The sequence below is a fragment of the Pantherophis guttatus genome, chromosome 5 (genome assembly GCF_059756535.1).
Source record: "Pantherophis guttatus breed Tessera chromosome 5, ASM5975653v1, whole genome shotgun sequence".
Classification (NCBI taxonomy): Eukaryota; Metazoa; Chordata; class Lepidosauria; order Squamata; family Colubridae; genus Pantherophis; species Pantherophis guttatus.
The window spans coordinates 52,510,628-52,532,424 of record NC_142067.1 but is presented as its reverse complement, the minus strand read 5'-3'; the positions used below and the strand labels follow the sequence as shown (position 1 = coordinate 52,532,424).

The 21,797-nt window shown below is 37.2% G+C and overlaps 1 protein-coding gene across 7 annotated transcripts in view; it reads right to left on the bottom strand.

The window, feature by feature from the left end:
• Positions 1–21,797, bottom strand: part of ITSN1 (intersectin 1) — a 100,051-nt gene that overhangs the window by 62,313 nt on the left and 15,941 nt on the right. For all 7 annotated transcript variants that reach the window (XR_015728204.1, XR_015728203.1, XR_015728205.1 and 4 more), the window contains exons 5-9: positions 20,436–20,499; positions 12,312–12,472; positions 11,159–11,338; positions 8,693–8,786; positions 2,343–2,443 (exon numbers count right to left, since the gene is read on the bottom strand). Coding sequence is in view for 4 of the 7 variants with exons in the window: in XM_034436797.3 (XP_034292688.2) it covers positions 2,343–2,443; positions 8,693–8,786; positions 11,159–11,338; positions 12,312–12,472; positions 20,436–20,499 (600 nt within the window). In the remaining 3 variants the exon portion in view is untranslated. The remainder of the gene's footprint in view (positions 1–2,342; positions 2,444–8,692; positions 8,787–11,158; positions 11,339–12,311; positions 12,473–20,435; positions 20,500–21,797) is intronic.

Here is a 21,797-nt window from a genome sequence, read left to right as displayed (position 1 = left end):
GCAAGAAAAAGTATGTGAACCCCTTGGGATTACGTGGAGTTTTGCATCAATTGGTCATAAAATGTGCTCTGAACTTCATCTAAGTCACAACAATAGAAAAACACAGTCTGCTTAAAATAATACTACACAAACATTACATGTTGCCATGGTTTAATTGAACATAACATGTAAACATTCACAGTGCAGGGAGGAAAAAGTATGTGAACCTTTGGACTTAATAACTGGTTGACCCTCCTTTGGCAGCAATAACCTCAACCAAACGTTTCCTGTAGTTGCAGATGAGACCTGCACAACGATCTGGAGTAATTTTGAACCACTCCTCTTCACAAAACTGTTTCAGTGTAGCAATATTCTTGGGATGTCTGATGTGAATCGCTCTCTTAAGGTCATGCCACAGCATTTCAATCGGGTTGAGGTCAGGACTCTGACTGGGCCACTCCAGAAGGCGTATTCTGTGCTGTTGAAGCCATTTTTTTGTTGAATTACTTGTATGCTTTGGGTCATTGTCCTGTTGCATCACCCATCCTCTGCGGCGCTTCAGTTAGCAGACAGATGGTCGTACGTTTTCCTGCAAAATGTCTTGATAAACTCTGGAATTCATTTTCCCATCAATGACAACAATCCGTCCAGGCCCTGAGGCAGCAAAGCAGCCCCAAACCATGATGCTCCCTCCGCCATGTTTTACAGTGGGGATGAGGTTTTGATGTTGGTGTGCTGTGCCTTTTTTTCTCCACACATAGTGTTGTGTGTTCTTCCCAAACAACTCAATTTTGGTTTCATCTGTCCACAGTATATTTTGCCAGTAGTGCTGTGGAACATCCAGGTGCTCTTTTGCAAACTTCAAACGTGCTGCAATATTTTTTTTGGACAGCAATGGCTTCCTCCGTGGTATCCTCCCATGTACTCCATTCTTGTTTAATGTTTTCCTTATTGTAGATGTGTCAACAAAAATGTTAGCATGTGCCAGAGATTTCTGTAGGTCTTTAGCTGACACTCTAGGATTCTTCTTTACCTCATGAAGCATTCTGCGCTGTGCTCTTGCAGTCATTTTTACAGGACGACCACGCCTAGGGAGAGTAGCAACAGTGCTAAACTTTCTCCATTTGTAGACAGTCTGTCTTACCGTCGACACATGAACATCAAGGCTTTTGGAGATACTTTTGTAACCCTTTCCAGCTTCATGCAAGTCAACAATTCTTGATCGTAGGTCTTCTGAGAGCTCTTTTCTGCGAGGCATGGTTCACATCAGACAGTGCTTCTTGAAACCAGTAAACCCAAAACAGGTGTGTGTTTTTAAAGGGCAGGACAGCTGTCAGCAACACATCCAATATCATCACACTGATTGGAGTCCAGGTTGGCTCACTCCTAGCTCCAATTAGCTCTTGGAGAAGTCATTAGGCTAGGTGCTCACATACTTTTTCCTCCCTGCACTGTGAATGTTTACATGTTATGTGCAATTAAACCATGGCAACATCTAATGTTTGTGTAGTATTATTTTAAGCAGACTGTGTTTTTCTATTGTTGTGACTTAGATGAAGTTCAGAGCACACTTTATGACCAATTCATGCAAAACTCCACGTAATCCCAAGGGGTTCACATCCTTTTTCTTGCAACTGTATACCATACAGTTTTGATCGTTACAGGATTATTTTTGTTTGTGGCGATTATTTTTTAATTTTGACTTTGTTTTTATGTCCTGATTATTTATGCCTTTAGATTTTTTTTGCTAACGTTGTAGGGTGCTGTATCTCCTTTAGAATTGCCATGGGGTTGTGATTACTGTAACAATAAATAAAATGCTTTAAAAACTGTATTATAATTTTTTTTTAAAAGGTGAGACATTGTTAAAAGAGCTATTTTTGTATTTGACCAGAAAGACATTACCATGAACTGCTCTATGGGAAAAACAATTTTAAAAGTGTATTTATCTAATACTATCGACAAGGTTCTTAATTTAAACTATTTATATTGGTTGCAAGCAGCTGTAAGAGGATTTTGGTCTGAAAGATTACAGTTAAATAAATAAATAAAATAGCTGAATCAAATCAAAGTCCCAACATATGTTTTCCAAAAGAGGCCAACAAGATGCTGGCTCACTTTTATTTCCCTAATAGTTAGCATTCAGAGACATAGCGCTTCTAAATCCAGAAGTTCCCCTTCACCAATATAACTAATATCTCATTGATTGGCATGACTTTTTAACTACTGCATTACACAAGTTCCAAAGTATTTACCAGAATTAATCAAACCAAACATATTTTAAAACTGAATATACTTTAAATGAATTTTATTTAAACTGAATATAATTTTGAAAGTGTTCATTAAGATGCATGTCTTAGTACCTGTTAAATGTCCACTCATTGTTTTATCATGACTATTGAATAGCTGCCTGTATTTTAGTCTTGATGACTGAGGAACAGCCCACTCTACTGCCGGAGATGCACTGGAATGATAAAACAGAGACAATAAACCGCAGCTCCAAGAATACTAAATTCTAGATTAGATTTTTTAAAAAGTAAGTTTCTCTTTGTTCTTTAACATTTTAATACCACTGAAGTGTCACTTAAGTTACCATTTTACATCTACCCTGGATCGATAGAATTTATTTCTGCAAAGAGGGATTAGCACTGTGAAAACACCTTAAAAAATCAGCATACTTCTCACTAAGTTCTTTTAAAAGATATATTTTCATTTTTGCTTTCTGTAGTGTGGTTTTTTACAGTTCTTTTAGCATTATGCCACAAATGTTTGTTATAATGAATCTTTCCATTAAATGTTCCTTTAATATATATTCATAATTTTCTCTTTTTAACTACTTGGATTTTTCTTCATCGTAATTATCTTCTCCTGACCATTTTAAAGCATCCACATGTTTCCAATATTACCAGTACAATACATGAACAGTATGTAGTTTCTAGTAAGATCAGATCATTAAACATACTTATCACCAAATCATTGCACTAGCAGTTTAAAAAGTACTTGATGTGAAACACAGATTAAAAGCTTAACATGATATCAAAAAGTAGGTCACACTTTGAACTATGAGACCAGTTCAAGACTCAAACCATGACGTGCTTTCACGTAATACTTTCAATATTCTTTCTTATTCCTACTGTTTGGCATTATCCTTTCCCAATCTGTTCTACTTTTAAGTTTCCAAGTAGAACAGATTTGAAAGAGACCATTTAGCAGCGGTGGCATTCAAATAATTTAATAACCGGTTCTCTGCCCTAATGACTGGCTGGGTGGGTGTGGCCAGGGTGGACGTGACAGCACTCAGCCTCCTGCAGCACTCTGCCAGCCAAAACAGGGTGCGGGGGTTAATTACAAAATGTGGGCTTTGCTTTGTGACATCTAGATCCAGCAAGCAAAGGGCGTGAACTGCACAGAAAATACTTTTTGTTTGGTTATGAAGAAATATCCCCAAAGTCAGATGTACACTAAATGTAAACTGACTTTTAGCTAAACACCTCCACAGCAAACAGCAAATTTTGAAGCTCCAGGTAAAGAGGATTCATTTTAGGATGACTAACCACAATTTGCATGTTGGAGGTTCCTAAAGGAATCCCGTTTTGGGCCTCGAAGGCCTCCTGCACCACCCTGGAAGCCAAAACGGGGCAGGGGGAGGGAGTGACGCCCCCTGTGCCCCATTTTGGGGCTGGACAGCCTCCTGCACCAACCTAGAAGCCAAAACGGGGCACGTGGGGGTGGACTCCTGGGAGGGGAGGGGCCAGCCAGAGGTGGAATTAGCCAGTTCTCCAAACTGGGCAAAAAGTTAACAACCAATTCGCCTTAACTGGTGCGAACCAGCTGAATCATACCTCTGCCATTTAGACTATCAAATCAACCCCTCCCCTCCTTAGTGCCATAATCCAAATTAAAACATCTTGGTCAGTTGGCTATCTAACCTCCACAATAACTGATTTTACTGTGAACCTGCTTTTACTGCTCAAAAGGTTTTTTTCTCTTCCCTCCTGTGATTTTAATTCAATAGAAGAGGGCCAACATGTTTCTCTTTAGTTTTCTCATGCTTAATATAATCATTTCCTTTAATTTCTTTTCATAGGATTTCATTATTAATCCGTGGATATCTTTGTGGAAGTTTTTTTAATGTGTTCTAGTTTATTCTGAATCTTTTCTAAAATGTGGTACCCATAGCTGGATTTCAAGGTAAAGTCTTACCAAAGCACACTATACAATTATTTCCTGTTATTTGAAAATAATATTCTTATTGGTGCAACCTCAAATAGACTTTGCTTTTTTTCCCCCTACAGCCACATCATTCTACTACCTCATTATCTGATTGTAGTCAATCACCATTCCAACCTATTTTTTTTATAAGTGTTCTTATCAAGCCATGTATCTTCAATATCTGTGCATTTGAATTTTTGTTTACGTTCTTTGTATTTCTCTCTACTAAAATATTTTCATATTTATAGATTTTATAAGACACTTATACATTTATAAAGAACATTTCTCAAATATCTCATCCCCAAAAGATATCACCCTTGTGTATCTCTAGCACATATGTCATTTATTTCACAATCTCTCCAACACCACAAGGTCCAATATTTGAATATCTGAAAACGTTTTCTGGGAGTACTGTCCCATCTATCAATTATTTCCGGTCCCACCAGAGCCTGGGGAGAGCAAAAAATGGGCCTTCTGGTCCCACTGGAAGTTGGCAAACGGGTTGTTTTCGGCCTCCTGAGGGCCTCTGGGGGGTGGGAAAGGCCGTTTTTGCCCTCCCCAGACTCCTAGAAAGGCTCTGGAGCCTGGGGAGAGCAAAAAATGGTCCTTCCAGGCCTACGGGTGGGATCAGCCAGAGGTGGAATTAGCTAGTTCTCTGAATTTGGCAAAAAGTTAATAACTGGTTTGCCTGAACCAGTGCGAACCGGCTGCATCCCACCTCTGTATTCGTATTAGTAAGAAGATACTATTCAATATCATATGACTTTTGTCCCCTCAAACCTTTTCTATTAAGAGAAACTATTTTCAAGTCAACTGTCTATAAAGGAAGGTACATCATTACCATTATCCATATAGTTTGTCTGCATTTTTAAACTTGTTTTATTTTAAGTATTGAATCTGTGATTTCTTTTACTGTCTCTTTTATGTTCTTTAGAAGAATTGCAAACTGAGACTGTTAAATCATAGGCAATATGCTGAACCCAAGAAGAGTTGTAGAAAAGGAAAATGTTCCTAGATTTTTCTCCAAGTTGTTGTTCATGGTGAATTGTAAAGACCACCAATAACACAATCTATTTTTAATATAAATAAGTAATAAAATGTTCTCTAGTAGAATTTTGGAAAAAGTGCAAAGAAGAGTAACTAAGATGATTAAAGGCCTGGAGACTAAAACATTTGAAGAACAGTTGCAGGATTTGGGTTTGGCTACTCTAGAGAAAAGAAGGCCTAGAGGGGACAAGATAGTAGTATTCCAGTATTTTGGAGCCTGCCACAAAGCGGAGGAGGTCGATTTATTTTCCAATGCACCAGACAAGAAACAATGGATGGAAACTAATCAAGGAGAGAAACAACCTGGAATTAAGGAAAAACTTCCTAACAGTGAGGACAATTAACCAGTGGAATAGCTTGCCTTCAGACCTTGTGGGTGCTTCATCACTGGAGGTTTTTAAAAAGAGACTGGACAGTCACTTGTCTGAAATGGTATAGGATCTCCAGCTTGAGCAGGGGGTTGGACTAGAACACCTCCAAGGTCCCTTCCAGCTACTCTGATGATGAATTAAAGCTATGTTTCTACTTATACTGATAGTTCTTTTTAAATTATCTATTTTATACATTTTTTTCCTTCTCTAATATATTCAAGGAAAATGAGGTCCTAGGTGTAATTTGAGTTCTTTATGTTGTTGTTGCCAACTATTTTTTTTCTATTTCTTTAAACTTATTTTAGCTCATCTTCATCCTGGGTCTGTACTTCTAGATCTACTCACTATAGCAGGGGTGTCAAACTCGCGGTGTCACCGCGGTGTCATGTGACATATCAGGATTTTTTTCCCCTTCGCTAAACCGGGTGGGGGCAGGGCCAGCACGTGACGCATTTGGCCCGTGGGCTGAGAGTTTGACACCCCTGCATTATAGCAAACCTAAACTCCACGTTAAGAACATTGTTACTTCATCTCATCTGGTAGAAGTTTGTAAGCTTCATTGTTCAAAATAATGAATTTCTATCCCATTTGTGGCTACTACAACCATGATGTAGAAACTGTAATGTTAGCCTGGGTTTCATTGGTTTTCCAAAATCTTTCACTTAGATCTGTATTTCTTGCTATCTTAATGAGCTGCAATTTAACTGAGTTGACTTCTAGGAGTTTGTAGTTTACTCTAAAGGAAGTTATAATTTAAAAATAAGATAAAAACAAATCTTGTCAAACTGATTCCAACAAATTCATGCTGATTTTTAGTAACAATTTTAAGGCATTTATGATTCCATGGACTGATATCAAACTAAATGATCTATAGCTCTTGATTTTATACCCTGGTCCCATTGCAGTCCTTGCAGAAGTGTGTTACCAACTGACATGACTTTTTTCTTTGTGTTTTATAAAGCACAATTGCATTTTTTTTTTTACTGCTTAAGAATTTATCAGTCCTATATTCCATTCTACAAGGCAGCTTTTTATTCCCTTTGACATTCAGAGACTGTTTAATTGGCAAGATTAACTCAAAACTCCTGTTAGCACTCCCTGTTTTCTTGCTCAGTGAGCTCGCTCTCTTGAACCTAGCAGCCTTTAATTCTTTTACAGTCTCTATTTTCTCAGCAGGGAACAGTCCTTCAGTCACCCATATTAGGCAAACAGCAAGTCACAGGAAAGAAAAAAAAATACATCTTACAGCTGAACATGCAAACTCTAATAGCACACAGCCTCTCTGGTTACTCTCCTTTTCCCCTGCTAGTTTTCTCTCTGTTAAGTTGGTTCTAATACAGATAGAGATACTGAGAGATAGCTAAAACAGAGCCAGTCCCATTGATCTTAGACAACTTTAAATTCTTGGCAGAAGATTAAATGCTATAGTCTATAGAGGCCTCCCAACATACTCTATGAATACTAGCATAGCTACTAAGAGGCTTCATTGAAACAAATGTTAAAATAGAAGCCCATGTTAATCTCCAAAATAAGACTATATACAGTGGTGGGATTCAAGTAATTTAACAACCGATTCTCTGCCCTAATTATTTCTTCCAACAACTAGTTTGCCAAAGTTAACAACTGGTTCTCCTGAAGTGGTGCGAATTGGCTGAATCTCACCACTGACTATATATGAATAAGAATTACTAACACCTTTCAAAATAAATCTGAAAGGACATATCTCGGAATTTAAATTACCTAAATTTAATAACATACGGCATATTACCATTTGCAACTCACATCTTTATTCTTAAATGGTTAAATTTCTTTATACTGAAATTTGTTTGTTTGGCAAAAGGGAGTTTGTTTTATCCTATGTCAGCAACTCAGTGTCCCCAAAAGTTCTTGGATTGCAATTCAAAGCCTTCTCATCAAACATGGACTAATTTGATGTCCGTCACATTTAAAGGAATCTGTTTAGGAAAAGCTGGCCTATAACATTTTGGCAGTGAATCTTTAGAAAGGAAAGGAATCCCTGCGGATTTTATTCTGCTACCAGTAGCTGTAATTGACTACAGGGGGTGGCGCTCATTAGTTTCAAGGCCGTTGAGCCAGTGTTGTCGGAAGATATTTCCATCATCATGTGGCCAGCATGATGTCAGGGAGTGCTGTTTCTTCCTAACTGAAGTGGTACCTATTTATCTATTTGCATTTGCATGCTTTTGAATTGCTAGTTGACAGAAACTGGGTGAAGATGGGAGCTCACCCTGTTGTGCGATGGTCAGCTTCCAGCCAACAAGCCCAGTGTCTTAAACACTGAGTCATCGTGCTACCCTTTAGGCATTATAAATATTTCCAGAATTCAAATTTAATACGATTTATGAAAATACCAGATTTATTCAATTATAAGCCTTATATTCTGGTCAATATTGCAACAAGATTTAAATTGCAATAATTAATAAAACTTGTATTGTTACCTTATCTCCTAAATAACAATGCTTTTTATAAAATTATACTTTAAGATAAAACATGGCAAAAACCCGAGTAAATATATATTAATGAATATTTGTGAAATACTATACATGATGGAATAAAATGGAGAATTTCAGTACCAAAAACAGATGTAAAGGAAGGAGAAAGTTGTATCCAAACATTGGCATAATCAAAATAAATGGAGAACTTATTACATGGTAACAGGAATAGTTAGGAGTATAAATCACATCTAGCTAATTACTTTTCCAGATAAATCCAAATCTTATTATTTATACAAAAGTTTAATCTATGAATATCTTTTCACAACAAAACAGATGTTCAATATAAATCATATTAAAGACTATATAATTATTCTTCTACACAATTCTAATCAGTGATCATAATAAAAATTCTATTCTAGTCTACACAAACAAGCTTTTCAACAGAATGAATCCTTTAATTTTAGATTTTTGAAGTGCCTTGTTATATGCAAAGAGTTCATCTCTGATACCACTAATTCACAAGCAGTCTTCTTAAATTTAGTGAAAACATTTGTATCTGAGTATCTGCAGGAGTGACATTTTTGACAAAGCTGCCAAAGTACTTTAGAACAAAACAGTCATACTTACCCAGCTACATCAAATGATTGTGCTTTTTGCAGCTTTGCATTTAGTTGGGATCCTCCACCAGATCTACTGAAGGAGGAACTCTTTGGCAATGTTGCTGAAACATAATAATTATGCTTTAAATTTGATGAAATTAAATGATTAATACACAAATTATTTTACCTTAAATTGCGATTATCAAATATACTTTTTGATATAAACAGATTACAATATTGCTTATAACATTCAGTAAGAGCCTTGGTAGTACAGGGGTTTAAGGCACCCTGTTATTAAGCTGGTTATTAAGACCAGCTGCCTGCAATTACTGCAGGGTTCGAATCTCGCCAAGGCTCAAGGTTGACTCAGCCTTCCATCCTTTCTAAGGTAGGTGAAATGAGGACCCAGTTTGTGGGGGCAATAAACTGACTTTGTATAAATATACAAAAGGATGAAGGCTATTGCTGAGCACATTGTAAGCTGCCCTGAGTCTTCGGAGAAGGGCGGCATATAAATCAAATTTAAAAAAAACAAAAAAAAAAACATTCTAAACTATTTTTAAAAAGTACAAAGGATCTTAAAAATTAATATTAAAAACATATAGCAATAGCACTTAGACTTATATACCGCTTTATAGTGCTGTACAGCCCTCTCTAAGTGGTTTTACAGAGTCAGCATATTGCCCCCCAACAATTTGGGTCCTCATTTTACCCACCTCAGAAGGATGGAAGGCTGAGTCAACCTTGAGCCTAGTGGGATTTGAACTGCTAAATTGCAGGCAGCCGGCAGGCAGCAGAAGTAGCCTGCAGTACTGCACTCTAACCACTGTACCACCAAGGCTATTAAAATATATATTAATCAATTAAACAAAATATGAATTGATAATAACAGATCTCTTCATTAATTAAAGAATCTGACTACAAGTATATTAAACAAGGGTTAGAGTTGTATGATATTGATTGTGACATCCCCAGTAAAATGATGTCATTTCCACTGTGAAGTCATCACACAAACACCATTATCTTTTTGCAATCTTGATATCTGATACAATTACTTAAACTGCAGCATTTGCCTGATTTCATAATGGACAAGTCATTTTCTATCCATACCTCCCTGGGGCATGGATATGATCCATGGTATTGATGTATCTATTTAATAAAGATATTTTATTTTCTGTGGGCTGGGTACAGTACAATAAAATTGTTTATACAAAATTAATTCCCTATGTATTCCTTTCATGTAATTACATATTCCTTGAATAGTTTTCTGCCAAGGCTCAAGATAAGACTTGGAATGTATAAGCAGTATATTACAGTAAAAGGAAGAGAAACCAAACCCACACTGTATTAAGCTACAATTCATTTAATCAGTTTATAGAATGAAAGCCAACTTTCATTCTATATATAGATTTTACAGTATTATTTGGCAAACAAACCAAATTTTGGCTTAGTACAATGTGGAAACTGAACCACTAATTAGATATTATTTATAAAAGTGGAAGACAATTTAGGCCAAGCAACACTTTAGAAAGATATCAATCTCATATCTAATATTAGGTTTGCTTAAATAGGTTAATATATTCACTTGCCTTTATAATGTTTTAACATGGTTTAATCAGTACTTAAAAGACCTGGAAAAGCCAATCAGTCTAATTTTTCATGGAAAAAATGATTAGTTTGTTAAAATTAATCAAATTAACAAAGATTTAGTGATTATTACAAAAAGTTAATAGAAATCTGAATGAATCAGGAATGCAACTTTGTAATTCTGAATACTGTTAAACTCATGAATATTTGATGTAAGATACTGTAATATTTTGCTATGCTGTTATACATAAAAATTGATAAAGAGTCATGTAAGTATATTGCAGGCACTAAGACTCTGCAGTCCTTGGATTAAATTGCATAGGAAGAGTCTGATCCTAAAAAAAAAGGTGGGGTTGTTTTAGTGTTGCAGACAGATGTTAAGTTCACACTCTCCAAAGAATCTTTGAGAAACCAATTCTGAATACACTGTATATACCTCTAATATATACTATTCAGTGGTGGGTTCCAACCGATTCTCTTTGCGCACGCGCTTTGCGTGCAATTGCTCCGCGCAAGCATGTTAGGTTTCTGGCCAGCTGAGGTGCGGCAAGCCACTCTGCCGCGCCTATCAGCTGGGCTAAAAACCAAGAAATAAAGGTGGAAAAAAGCGGGGGCGGGTGGGAGGACCCAGCTCCCAGTCATAGAGAACTGGTTCAGTGACGTCACAGCGTCACCGCTACCAGCTCGGCCGAACCGGGCCGAACCGGGAGCAACCCACCACTGATACTATTCAATAAGAAAACAATGTATTATAAGTTTAACAGATAACTTAACATCCAGGGTAGAATTTCACTGATGTCATACATAAATATGTGATTTCATTTTAAAACACAAATTACTTTTCTTTTAAATATAAAATAGAATATGTACAAGCTCTGGAAATCTAAATGTTGATAATTCAGCATACCGGGATGACCATAAGGTGGTAGAGGTTGGATTATAGCTGGTGCTCCATTAGCAACAGGAGGCACAGCTGCTGTAGGAACAGAAGATACTAACGGTGGAGACATTCCCACAACTGGTATGGATGTCATTGGCCCTGGAGCAACAGTTGCAAGAGGTGGTATACTGGAGAGACCGCTTATTCCTGTAAGAGAAGTTTTCATAATTATCATTGCTGGCCAGCTACAAAGACTTTTATTACAATGATCTATATGAATGATCCTTCAATAAGTATAGGACCAAAATGGGAAAAAATGTTCTGATTCTGGAGCAAACCAGACTAAGGAAGATTTTCCAAAAGAACAGTATTTGAAACAATGTTTCTCCATAGAGAAAGAGAATTTGAAAAAAAATTCTTGGCTCCTGTGTTTTTCAAGTTGGGATCACAAGAGTAGATCAAGTTGTAGACCAAGGGGGATTATTTTTTAAAAAGGTTTAAAATGTTTTTATATTTCCCTTAACAAACAATGAAAAATGCAATCAAAATGGCAAAAATGCCCATTGGATCAAATGACCTTGCATTTGCAATCATATGGTTCACTTAACTGTGTCTCACTTAACCATCATAAAAATGGTTGTAAAATCAAGTCGACATTATGGTGCCTCAATTTATAACCATAATGACATACAACTGCAATTCCAGTCCCAATTGTGGTCATAAATCCAGGACTACCTGTGAAAGACTGGAAACCTCTTATGGATTTTTTTTGCTGAAAATGGATAAATGTCAAATGGTAATTTCTGGATTTGAGGACTGAAAAGGATTCAAAAAGGAGCTGAAGGGATTATTGTGATGTTAAAGGGGGAGAAGGGATAATGAATCTGTAACTGCTATAAAGAAGGGTAGAAGATCATTTATTATAATTTTCTATAACTGCATTGTTTTCTATTTTTTTTCTTTTTCTTCCTAAATTTCTGTATTTGTCTTCTATTCAAATAACTCTTAACAACAATTAAAACTGCTGACCAGAGACATTTATATTACAAGATGAAAAGCTATATGATAATGTTCGTTACAATTGTATTAAAGTGATCTCTAAATAGAATGACAGTATGTAGACAACATGAAATCTACAAAGTACTTCAGGAAGACGATATAATATATAAAATATTCTTACCAAATCCTGGTGTGCTAGAAATAGCAATGGGAGGCTGCTTCATAATAGGAGGTAATACAGAAGGGAGCTGATAACCTTGTAGCTTTAGTTTGATAAGTTTCATAGCTATAGAAAATTCCAGTTGGTCCATTCTCCCATCATTGTTCATATCTGCCAGAGCCCTAGAATGATCAGCATTTTTAAAAATATCTTGTCATGTGATGTTTTTATACTACGATAGACATTGGTCTACATAGTCAAGTATTATATAATGTAATAGCATCAGTTTTCAAAGAGTGATTTTAAAGTTCAAGAACAAGGCTATACAACATGCACTCTGCCAAACAGCCTTGTGTGGCCCGCCAGCATTTTTTTAAAGAAATTAAGTCTGCCATCATAAACATTACCACCACCATTATGAAAGTCACACTGCCAAGCATTTCCAACACCTCTAGGCTTCACACACATTGCCAACTCCATATTGTTGTGCTATTTCTGGATGGCTAACAACTGATCAACATCACAACTATTCTTTAGTGGCCTGTGATCATTTCTAAGGTATTAATCTGGTTCTTTCCCCCCTAAGAGATGTGCAAGCCTTCTCTAGAATAGTCTTCCTCTATGCAAGACTCTTTAAACTAGCTTTTCTTTAACATAATAACTCCAGATGTATTGGATTTCAACTTCCTTTATTCACCAATCATTCTGGTTGGCAGCACTGCAGTCCAACAGATCTAGAAGACAACAGGTTCAAAAAGTTGATCTAAAACACATTGTCTGAGCTAAATCTATTCTAATATTTATTCTTAACTAACATATCCTGAGAATTTACTAGAAACCAGACTACCAAGTAAAACAGCGTTATTAAAATAAATAACTCTACAGGTTATTGCATGCAATCCTCAAATTATACCACAATTAATTGGAGAAAATATTTCATTTTGGTAAGCTCTGCTAAACATATAAAGAGCAAATTGCCTGCAAAGGCTTAAAAGTAAAATTATGCATTATGAGTGACTTGGATCTCTCATCAAATGCTGTGTTAGTGTAGATAGGAATGATGACTTCCGGCTGATGTCGAGGTGGTATCGGATATGAGGAGCAGGTCTCCGCGCTCCCATGCCAAGGTCTCCCTGTTGGAGGGCACTGAAAGGAGCTAAAGTCACCCTGTAGGGGTGGTGAAGAAAAGAGGGGCGCCCTGTAGTTTGGGGAGAGCAGCAACTCTCCTGCTGGACTCATGGCTTCTTCCCTCTCCCTCGACGAGAAGAGGCAGCCATCATGGCTGCCACAAAGCTGGGATAGCTGAGGCAATAAAGAAATGTGCAGGAGTGGTGCAGATGAACAGTGATTGGAGCTGGGTGAGAAGATTCCTTCTTTTTAGACCCTAACTTTAAAGAAAAAAAGAAAGAGGAAAATCCAGGAAAAGAGACTCTTAGAACTATTTTTTAAAGCAGCGAACTACCATAGAGAGAAAAATCCTAGACCTGAAAGAAAGGAACTAAGGGGAGAAAAGCTAAAGACTTTTAAAACATAGAAAGGCATTAAAAAATGCTGGACTATTTACTTGAATTTACTTGAATAGTTGACTTTGCTTCCATAAACTAATTAAATTTGGATTAATCAAATCTATAAGACTTGAAACAACACTGAAACTTAAGCTGAGGGCACCATCAACTGGTGAATGGAATACACCAGACCTCTACAAGTTTAGAAAAACTTTTTGATGAGAGAAATAAATAACATTCATCTTGAGGATTATAGTGACACTTACTGTTCCATAACTACTGTATTTTTCGGACTATAAGATGCACTTCGCCCCTCCCCCCCAAAAAAGAGGGTGAAAATCTGGGTGCATCTTATAGTCTGAATGTAGCCCCGCCCACCCGCCAGCCCACACCCTTCGGACATTTTCGGCCTCTGTGCGTCACATTTGGGGCGGTTCCAGGCAGCAGAGATCTGGGTCAGGGCACAGCCTGAGGAATGAACCTCTTCAGGATGGTCTTGGGGGGGGAGGAATCTGCCCGGCAGCTTCGGTGAACAAGGCGGGCCCCACAGTTCATGGCTGGTCCCCAGTGGGCAGCTCAGGACAGACAATGGCCATGATGGCTTCACTCCCCCACAATGTGAGGAGCCACAGCCACTGCCTAAGCACTCTCCGCACCCGGGAGCCGAGCGGAGCAGAAGCCCCTAAAGCAAAATGTCCCTCCTTTCCAGCCACCGGCGCCCATTGGTCCAATGCAATTCGCAGAGCCACATTTCAGGCATGGGCTGGTTTCCCTGCAATGTGCATCAAGGAACCAGGGAGGAAAGCATTTTCAGGTGGCAGTGCCAGCCACACGCCGCATTTTTGGATTCGGGGAGGGAATCGCAGCGCTGCCACCTGAAAATGCTTTCTTCCCTGATGTACATTTGGGGAGAACAGAGCTGGGAAGGAGGGGTGGAGGGGAGTTGATCCGTCATTTGAAGGGGAGGGGGAACATGCACGCTCTTAACTTTGCATGTGCCATGGTTGGTGTTGGAGGAGAGGCTGAGGAGCTGGGAGTGCTCGTGCTCTGGCCCTCTGCCCCCCACCCTCAGGCTGCCCCTATGACTTTGTCTCCCTGGAATGGCTGCAGCAATGGCTGGACGAATCAACGCTCCCCCCCCAAAGCCATCAACAACACAGCCTGTTTGTGCTCCCACGGCAAGCTGCACCCGGATAAGATCTCCACTGTCAAGTGGGTCTCAGAGGACATGGCTGACTACTTCTACAAGAGATACGGGGGAGGACCCAGGCTGACCGGGGATGCCATCTTGGACCAAGCTGAATAGGTAATCCCTGATTTACAACTAAAATTGAGCCCAAAATTTCCATAGCTAAACAAGGCAGTTATTAAGTGAGTTGTGCTCCATGTTTATGACCTTTTCAGTCACTGTTGTTAAATGAATCTCTGAAGTTGTTAAGTGACTCATGTAATTAAGTGAATCTGGCTTGCCCCGTTGACTTTCCTTGTCAGAAGCCAATTGGGAAGGCTACAAATGGTGATCACATGATCATAGGGATGCTGCAATGCCATTAATGTAAAAACTGGTCATAAATAACTTTTTACAATGCTGCTGTAACTTCCAATGGTCACAAATCGAATAATTGTAAGTCAAGAACTACTTGTATCAGGTGAGTGTCTTTCTTTTGGAGAGTTAGGTGTGTACTTTGTGGGATCTTATACTATCCTTGACTACTCTAATCAGTACAGTGATAAGGAGCAGTCACTTCCAGCTGCAAATAATGTACTATCAATATCCTTTCCTGAAAGTGTGATCTGGCCACTTACTTGTATAACAATTACCTATGAGGGATACCCTTGAGGGAAACCCAGAAACTGCAATAGGACCAGAATGTAATAGCAAACTCTTGTGAGAAGTTTGCTATTAGTCTGCTCCTCCTAGCAGAAGCAATACTTGTTTTGGCAAAAATGCATTTGTAACATATAGATTTCCAGATTCGTTCAATTTAAAGTGCATGTCTTAAATGGGACATGCCTATTGGAAGCAGCAGCTTTCCCCTTGTGTTAGGAACTGGGAGTCCTGAATTTTTTTCTGCAAATGCAGCTGGAGGCTTAGTTGGAATTTAATACAGTACCACCAACTATTCTATGGCACAACTTTTCCTTCAAAATTCAGACCATTCTCTTCTTAGCGTGAATTAAGATCTAAAAACTTAACTTTTATATTCTTATCTTTTTTCACTGAGGTCTTTGTTCTCAAGAATTGCATTGGTATTATTTTTAATTAGGAATATTTAAGAAAGTTGTGATTTTATGGATTATTTTATTTATATGCTTAATTGACACAGGCTGGAAAAGATATATGGTATATGTTTATTTTGTTGAAAATATCTATATATCTATGTACAGTCATGGCCGTAAATGTTGGCACCCCTGAAATTTTTCCAGAAAATGAAGTATTTCTCACAGAAAAGTATTGCAGTAACACATGTTTTGCTATACATATGTTTATTCCCTTTGTGTGTATTGGAACAAAACCAAAAAAGGGAGGAAAAAAGTAAATTGGACATAATGTCACACAAATCTCCAAAAATGGGCTGGACAAAATCATTGGCACCCTTTACTTAATATTTGGTTGCACACCCTTTGGAATAAACTGAAATCAGTTGCTTCCAATAGCCATCAATAAGCTTCTTACACCTCTCACCCGGACCACTCTTTCTTTGCAAACTGCTCCAGGTCTCTCTTATTGGTAGGGCGCCTCTTCCCAACAGCAATTTTAAGATCTCTCCACAGGTGTTCAATGGGATTGAGATCTGGACTCATTGCTGGCCACTTCAGAACTCTCCAGCGCTTTGTTGCCATCCATTTCTGGGTGCTTTTTGACGTATGTTTGGGGCCATTGTCCTGCTGGAAGACCCAAGATCTCTGACGCAAACCCAGCTTTCTAATACTGGGCTCTACAGTGCGACCCAAAATCCTTTGGTAATCCTCAGATTTCATGATGCCTTGCACACATTCAAGGCACCCAGTGCTAGAGGCAGCAAAACAACCCCAAAACATCAGTGAACCTCCACCATATTTCACTGTAGGTACTGTGTTCTTTTCTTTGTAGGCCTCATTCCATCTGTGGTAAACAGTAGAATGATGTGCTTTACCAAAAAGCTCTATCTTGGTCTCATCTGTCCACAAGACGTTTGCCCAGAAGGATTTTGGCTTACTCAAGTACATGTTGGCAAACTGTAGTCTTGCTTTTTTATGTCTCTGTGTCAGCAGTGGGGTCCTCCTGGGTCTCCTCCCATAGCGTTTCATTTCATTTAAATGTCGACGGATAGTTCGTGCTGACACTGATGTTCCCTGAGCCTGCAGGACAGCTTGAATTGCTTTGGAACTTGTTTGGGGCTGCTTATCCACCATCCGGACTATCCTGCGTTGGCACCTTTCATCAATTTTTCTCTTCCGTCCACGCCCAGGGAGATTAGCTACAGTGCCATGGGTTGCAAACTTCTTGATAATGTTGCGCACTGTGGACAAAGGCAAATCTAGATCTCTGGAGATGGACTTGTAACCCTGAGATTGGTGATATTTGTCCACAATTTTGGTTCTCAAGTCCTCAGACTTCTCCTCTTTCTGTTGTCCATGCTTAGTATGGCACACACAGACACACAATGCAAAGACTAAGTGAACTTCTCTCCTTTTTATCTGCTTTCAGGTGTGAGTTTTATATTGCCCACACCTGTTACTTGCCCCAGGTGAGTTTAAAGGAGCATCACATGCTTGAAACAATCTTATTTATCCACAATTTTGAAAGGGTGCCGATGATTTTGTCCAGCCCATTTTTGGAGTTTTGTGTGACATTATGTCCAATTTGCTTTTTTTCCTCCCTTTTTTGGTTTTGTTCTAATACAACAAAGGGAATAAACATGTGTATAGCAAAACATGTGTTACTGCAATACTTTTCTGTGAGAAATACTTCATTTTCTGGAAAAATTTCAGGGGTGCCAACATTTACGACTATGACTGTATATCTATATACTCTTCTTTCATGACAGCAGTCTAGAATCAACTGCTAGGGACCAAATATGATATAATCTATTTGTAGCTAAGGTAAAGATTCCCCTCACACATATGTGCTAGTCGTTCCCGACTCTAGGGGGTAGTGCTCATCTCTGTTTCAAAGCCGGAGAGCCAGCGCTGTCCAAAGACGTCTCCGTGGTCATGTGGCTGGCATGACTAAACGCCAAAGGCGCATGGAACGCTGTTACCTTCCCACCAAAGGTAGTCCCTATTTTTCTACTTGCATTTTTACATGCTTTTGAACTGCTAGGTTGGCAGAAGCTGGGACAAGTAATGGAAGCTCACCCCGTTATGCGGTACTAGGGATTCGAACCGCTGAACTGCCGACCTTTCTATCACCAAGCTCAGTGTCTTAGCCACTGAGCCACCGCGTCCCTATGATATTTGTAGCTATTTACTACTTAATATTACTATGAACTTTGAATGTTAAGAAGGTAAATACTAGAGATTTTCAAGATTAACAGATATCCTAAATGAAATTGTTTCAAATAAATTGTAACACGTTATTTATGCTAATGTGGTACAGAACAGAGCCAATTATTTTCTTCATTATTTTCATACATTATTCCTGTCTTTAACGTTTTTGCCAGTTAGTGACCAACAGTAAGCAGTTGGTCATGGTTTTCTTCTTATTAGACAGTCATACTCCAAATTCCTTTACCAGGAATGGAACCAAAATTAAATCTAAAATTAATCTTAATGAATTAATGTAAAATCAATTGGTGTTTTAAAACTGCTGGTAGCACTAAAATTAATATCACTTGGTATATTACTGATACAGAATGAAATTATTTAAAATGATAATACTTTCTCGGCTTCTATTTGAAACTAACAAGAACTGAATCAGAGCCACAAGGCAGGGTTATCAAGTTTTAATTTTCATTGCAAAAGAGGGGATGAAAATAGTTAAAACTGTGCTTTCTTTTTAAGAGGACCCCTATATTATTAAACCACACACAATAAGCAATTTTAAAGGAAGTCTGTTTTATCACCTTATATGCTCAAAACATTCTCAATGTTGAACTGGACTGTGGCTGTAACAGGAAGTATGGAAATAATTACTCTTGACAGTGCTAAAATATTTATCTCTTTCGCATAGGAAAATGTTATCAATTTCACAGAAATGCTAAGGTTGTGTTTACAAAAGGAAAAGTATGAACTGTCTACTAATATTTTCCATTTGCTTCTCTATCAATTATTAAGGTAGCGAAGTTGTATACAAAAGCAACAGCCACAGCTAATCCAATAACAATAACTGAACAATAACACATAATAAAAAAAATTAGCTATAGCCTAAAGGTAGATGCCTAATTCTGCACTCTAAATATATAACATTGCATATGTTACATAGCACTTTATAAAAATTGATAAAAATGAAGTTGAAATATCTATCTACAAAATACTACATAGTATTTTCATCATCTAATTCTCTATTCCATCTCTACTACTTATAGTATCAAGACTAATCAAACTGATTAAATTAATCAAAACTAAAATCCTAAAGAACATAATTTTCAGAAAATATGTTGGAACAGTACAGCTATTTAAATTTAGTTACTATTTCAAAAACCATTTGAGTTTCATTTCATTATAAACCTTAACCTTTATAATAAATTGACTTAGTTATTAGAGATTATGTTTAAAAGACTAGTATTTTACCACTTTTTTCAAAGCTCAAAAAAATTTAAACATCCAGTTACATATTCCAAAATATTATAAGATGCAAACAAAAATTATTACAATACATTGTTTTTATCTTCCCATATTATCAACATTTACATCACAAATATATCAGAGTACACAAGCTGAAAATAAATCCTTATATAACAAAGAATTCTTAAATCTTCTTAGTGATTTTTTAAAACAAATTAGAATATGCATTATATATAATCATATAAACATTCTAACCACAAACTATTAAGTAACATCTTATTATTTCAGTATCTAATTATTCTCTCTAGACAATGAGAAAACTCATTCTAATATTAATGCAATATTAATATTAATGCAATATCAGGTTTTCAATTCAATTGTATAGAATGTGAAGGATGTGTGTTTGTGTTTTATGTTTATAGTTATAATGTACACTGAAGATGGCATTTAATTTCGTTGTACAAGGTGCAATGACAATAAAGTAAACTAAAGTAAGAATTTATACTATAAAGGAAATGCCTCCTTCAAATTAGGGCCATCTATTGGTAACTTCACTTCATGTAATTCTCTTCCAGGATATATTTTTGACTTCAAGTCTACAGCCTTTGTATTTCATAGTATATCATAGATAAAATTTATTTTATTTGTTTTATTTAATATTTTTATCTCATCTTCATTACTTCATTACATTATTACTTTCAAGGTGGAAAACATACAAAATGCTCCTTTCTCCTCCTATATTCCCCATAACATTCCCCCTGTGAGGTGGGTTGGGCTGACAGAGAGTCAAAATCACCAGCTGGCTTTCATGCCTAAATCGGGATTAGAATTCACAGTCTCCTGGTTTCTAGGTGAAATTTTAAAACAGAATGTCACTGTATCACCGTATTTTAAGTATTATGCCGCAAAAGCGATGAAATATCAAACTTACCATATCTGTGCTAAAATTGGTTGAGGCAAACCAGACTGAAAAAAAAAATTCCTGGCTTGATCACCTGCCAAAAAGAAATGTATTATTTCAAATATAAACTTGTATGAATAGCAATAAAAAGTAGTAATGAACCTGTGGTGTCTAATGCTATTGAACTATAGTATATTCACAAATTCTCTATCATCTGCCCTGCTAGTTAGAGCATCTAAGTATAATTCCAAAGGAACCTGGAGAAACAAAAGTTCCCTTCCCCGCAGTAAATAATTAATGTTGTTCTTCTATCATATATATAGAATAGAATAGAATTCTTTATTGGCCAAGTGTGATTGGACACACAAGGAATTTGTCTTTGGTGCATATTCTCTCAGTGTACATAAAAAAATACATTCATCAAGAATCATAAGATACAACACTTAGTGATAGTCATAGGATAGTAAATAAGCAATCAAATCATACTAGGAAATAAATAAAACAATATAAATCGTATAGATACAAGCAACAAGTTTTTGTCATAAGTGGGAGGAGATGGGTAATAGGAAGGATGAGAAGAATAATAGTAATACAGTCTTAGTAAATAGTTTGACAGTGTTGTGGGAATTAGTTGTTTAGCAGAGTGATGGCATTTGGGAAAAAACTGTCCTTGTATCTAGTTGTTCTGCTCTATAGCATCATTTTGAGGGTAGAAGTTGAAACAATTTATGTCCAGGATGTGAGGGGTCTGTAGATATTTTCACAGCCCTCTTTTTGACTCGTGCAATATACAGGTCCTCAATGGAAGGCAGGTTGCTAGCAATTGTTTTTCCTGCAGTTCTAATTATCCGTTGAAGTCAGTAATTCTTACAACAGTTATTGTGATAGGTCAGGATTATTCCTTCTATCATTAAATAATGTTTTCCATGTTCATTCTGGAACAGCTTTACCCATTCTTGAGCATGCCAGAAAACTCTATGTTACCAGTTTGCAAAACTACAAAAAATTATTTCGTAAAAGAAAGCAAGTGAAACTACCATGAAAATGGGATTTTTTTTCTCTCCCAGTGGGTGGGTTTTGGGAAGAGACTGAATGGTTCTAGAGATAATCAAATGAACTAAAAATAATTTTTAAGAAACATTTTTAGTATGTTAAGTAGCAGATACCAAGAGCATAATAAAAAGGTACTTATGAAGTCTATAGTTGCTCTAAAACAAGAGCCAGAACATTCCTGCTGGCTCAGATCTAGATCCTCCATATGTTTTGAAAACTCCCAAATAGTCCTGGATTTTTATATATCTCTGTTTCTCCCTAACATCAGATATTTATAAGCACATTACATCACGCATATAAAGATTCCATGTAACCGTCAAAAACAGAACTACAATATTG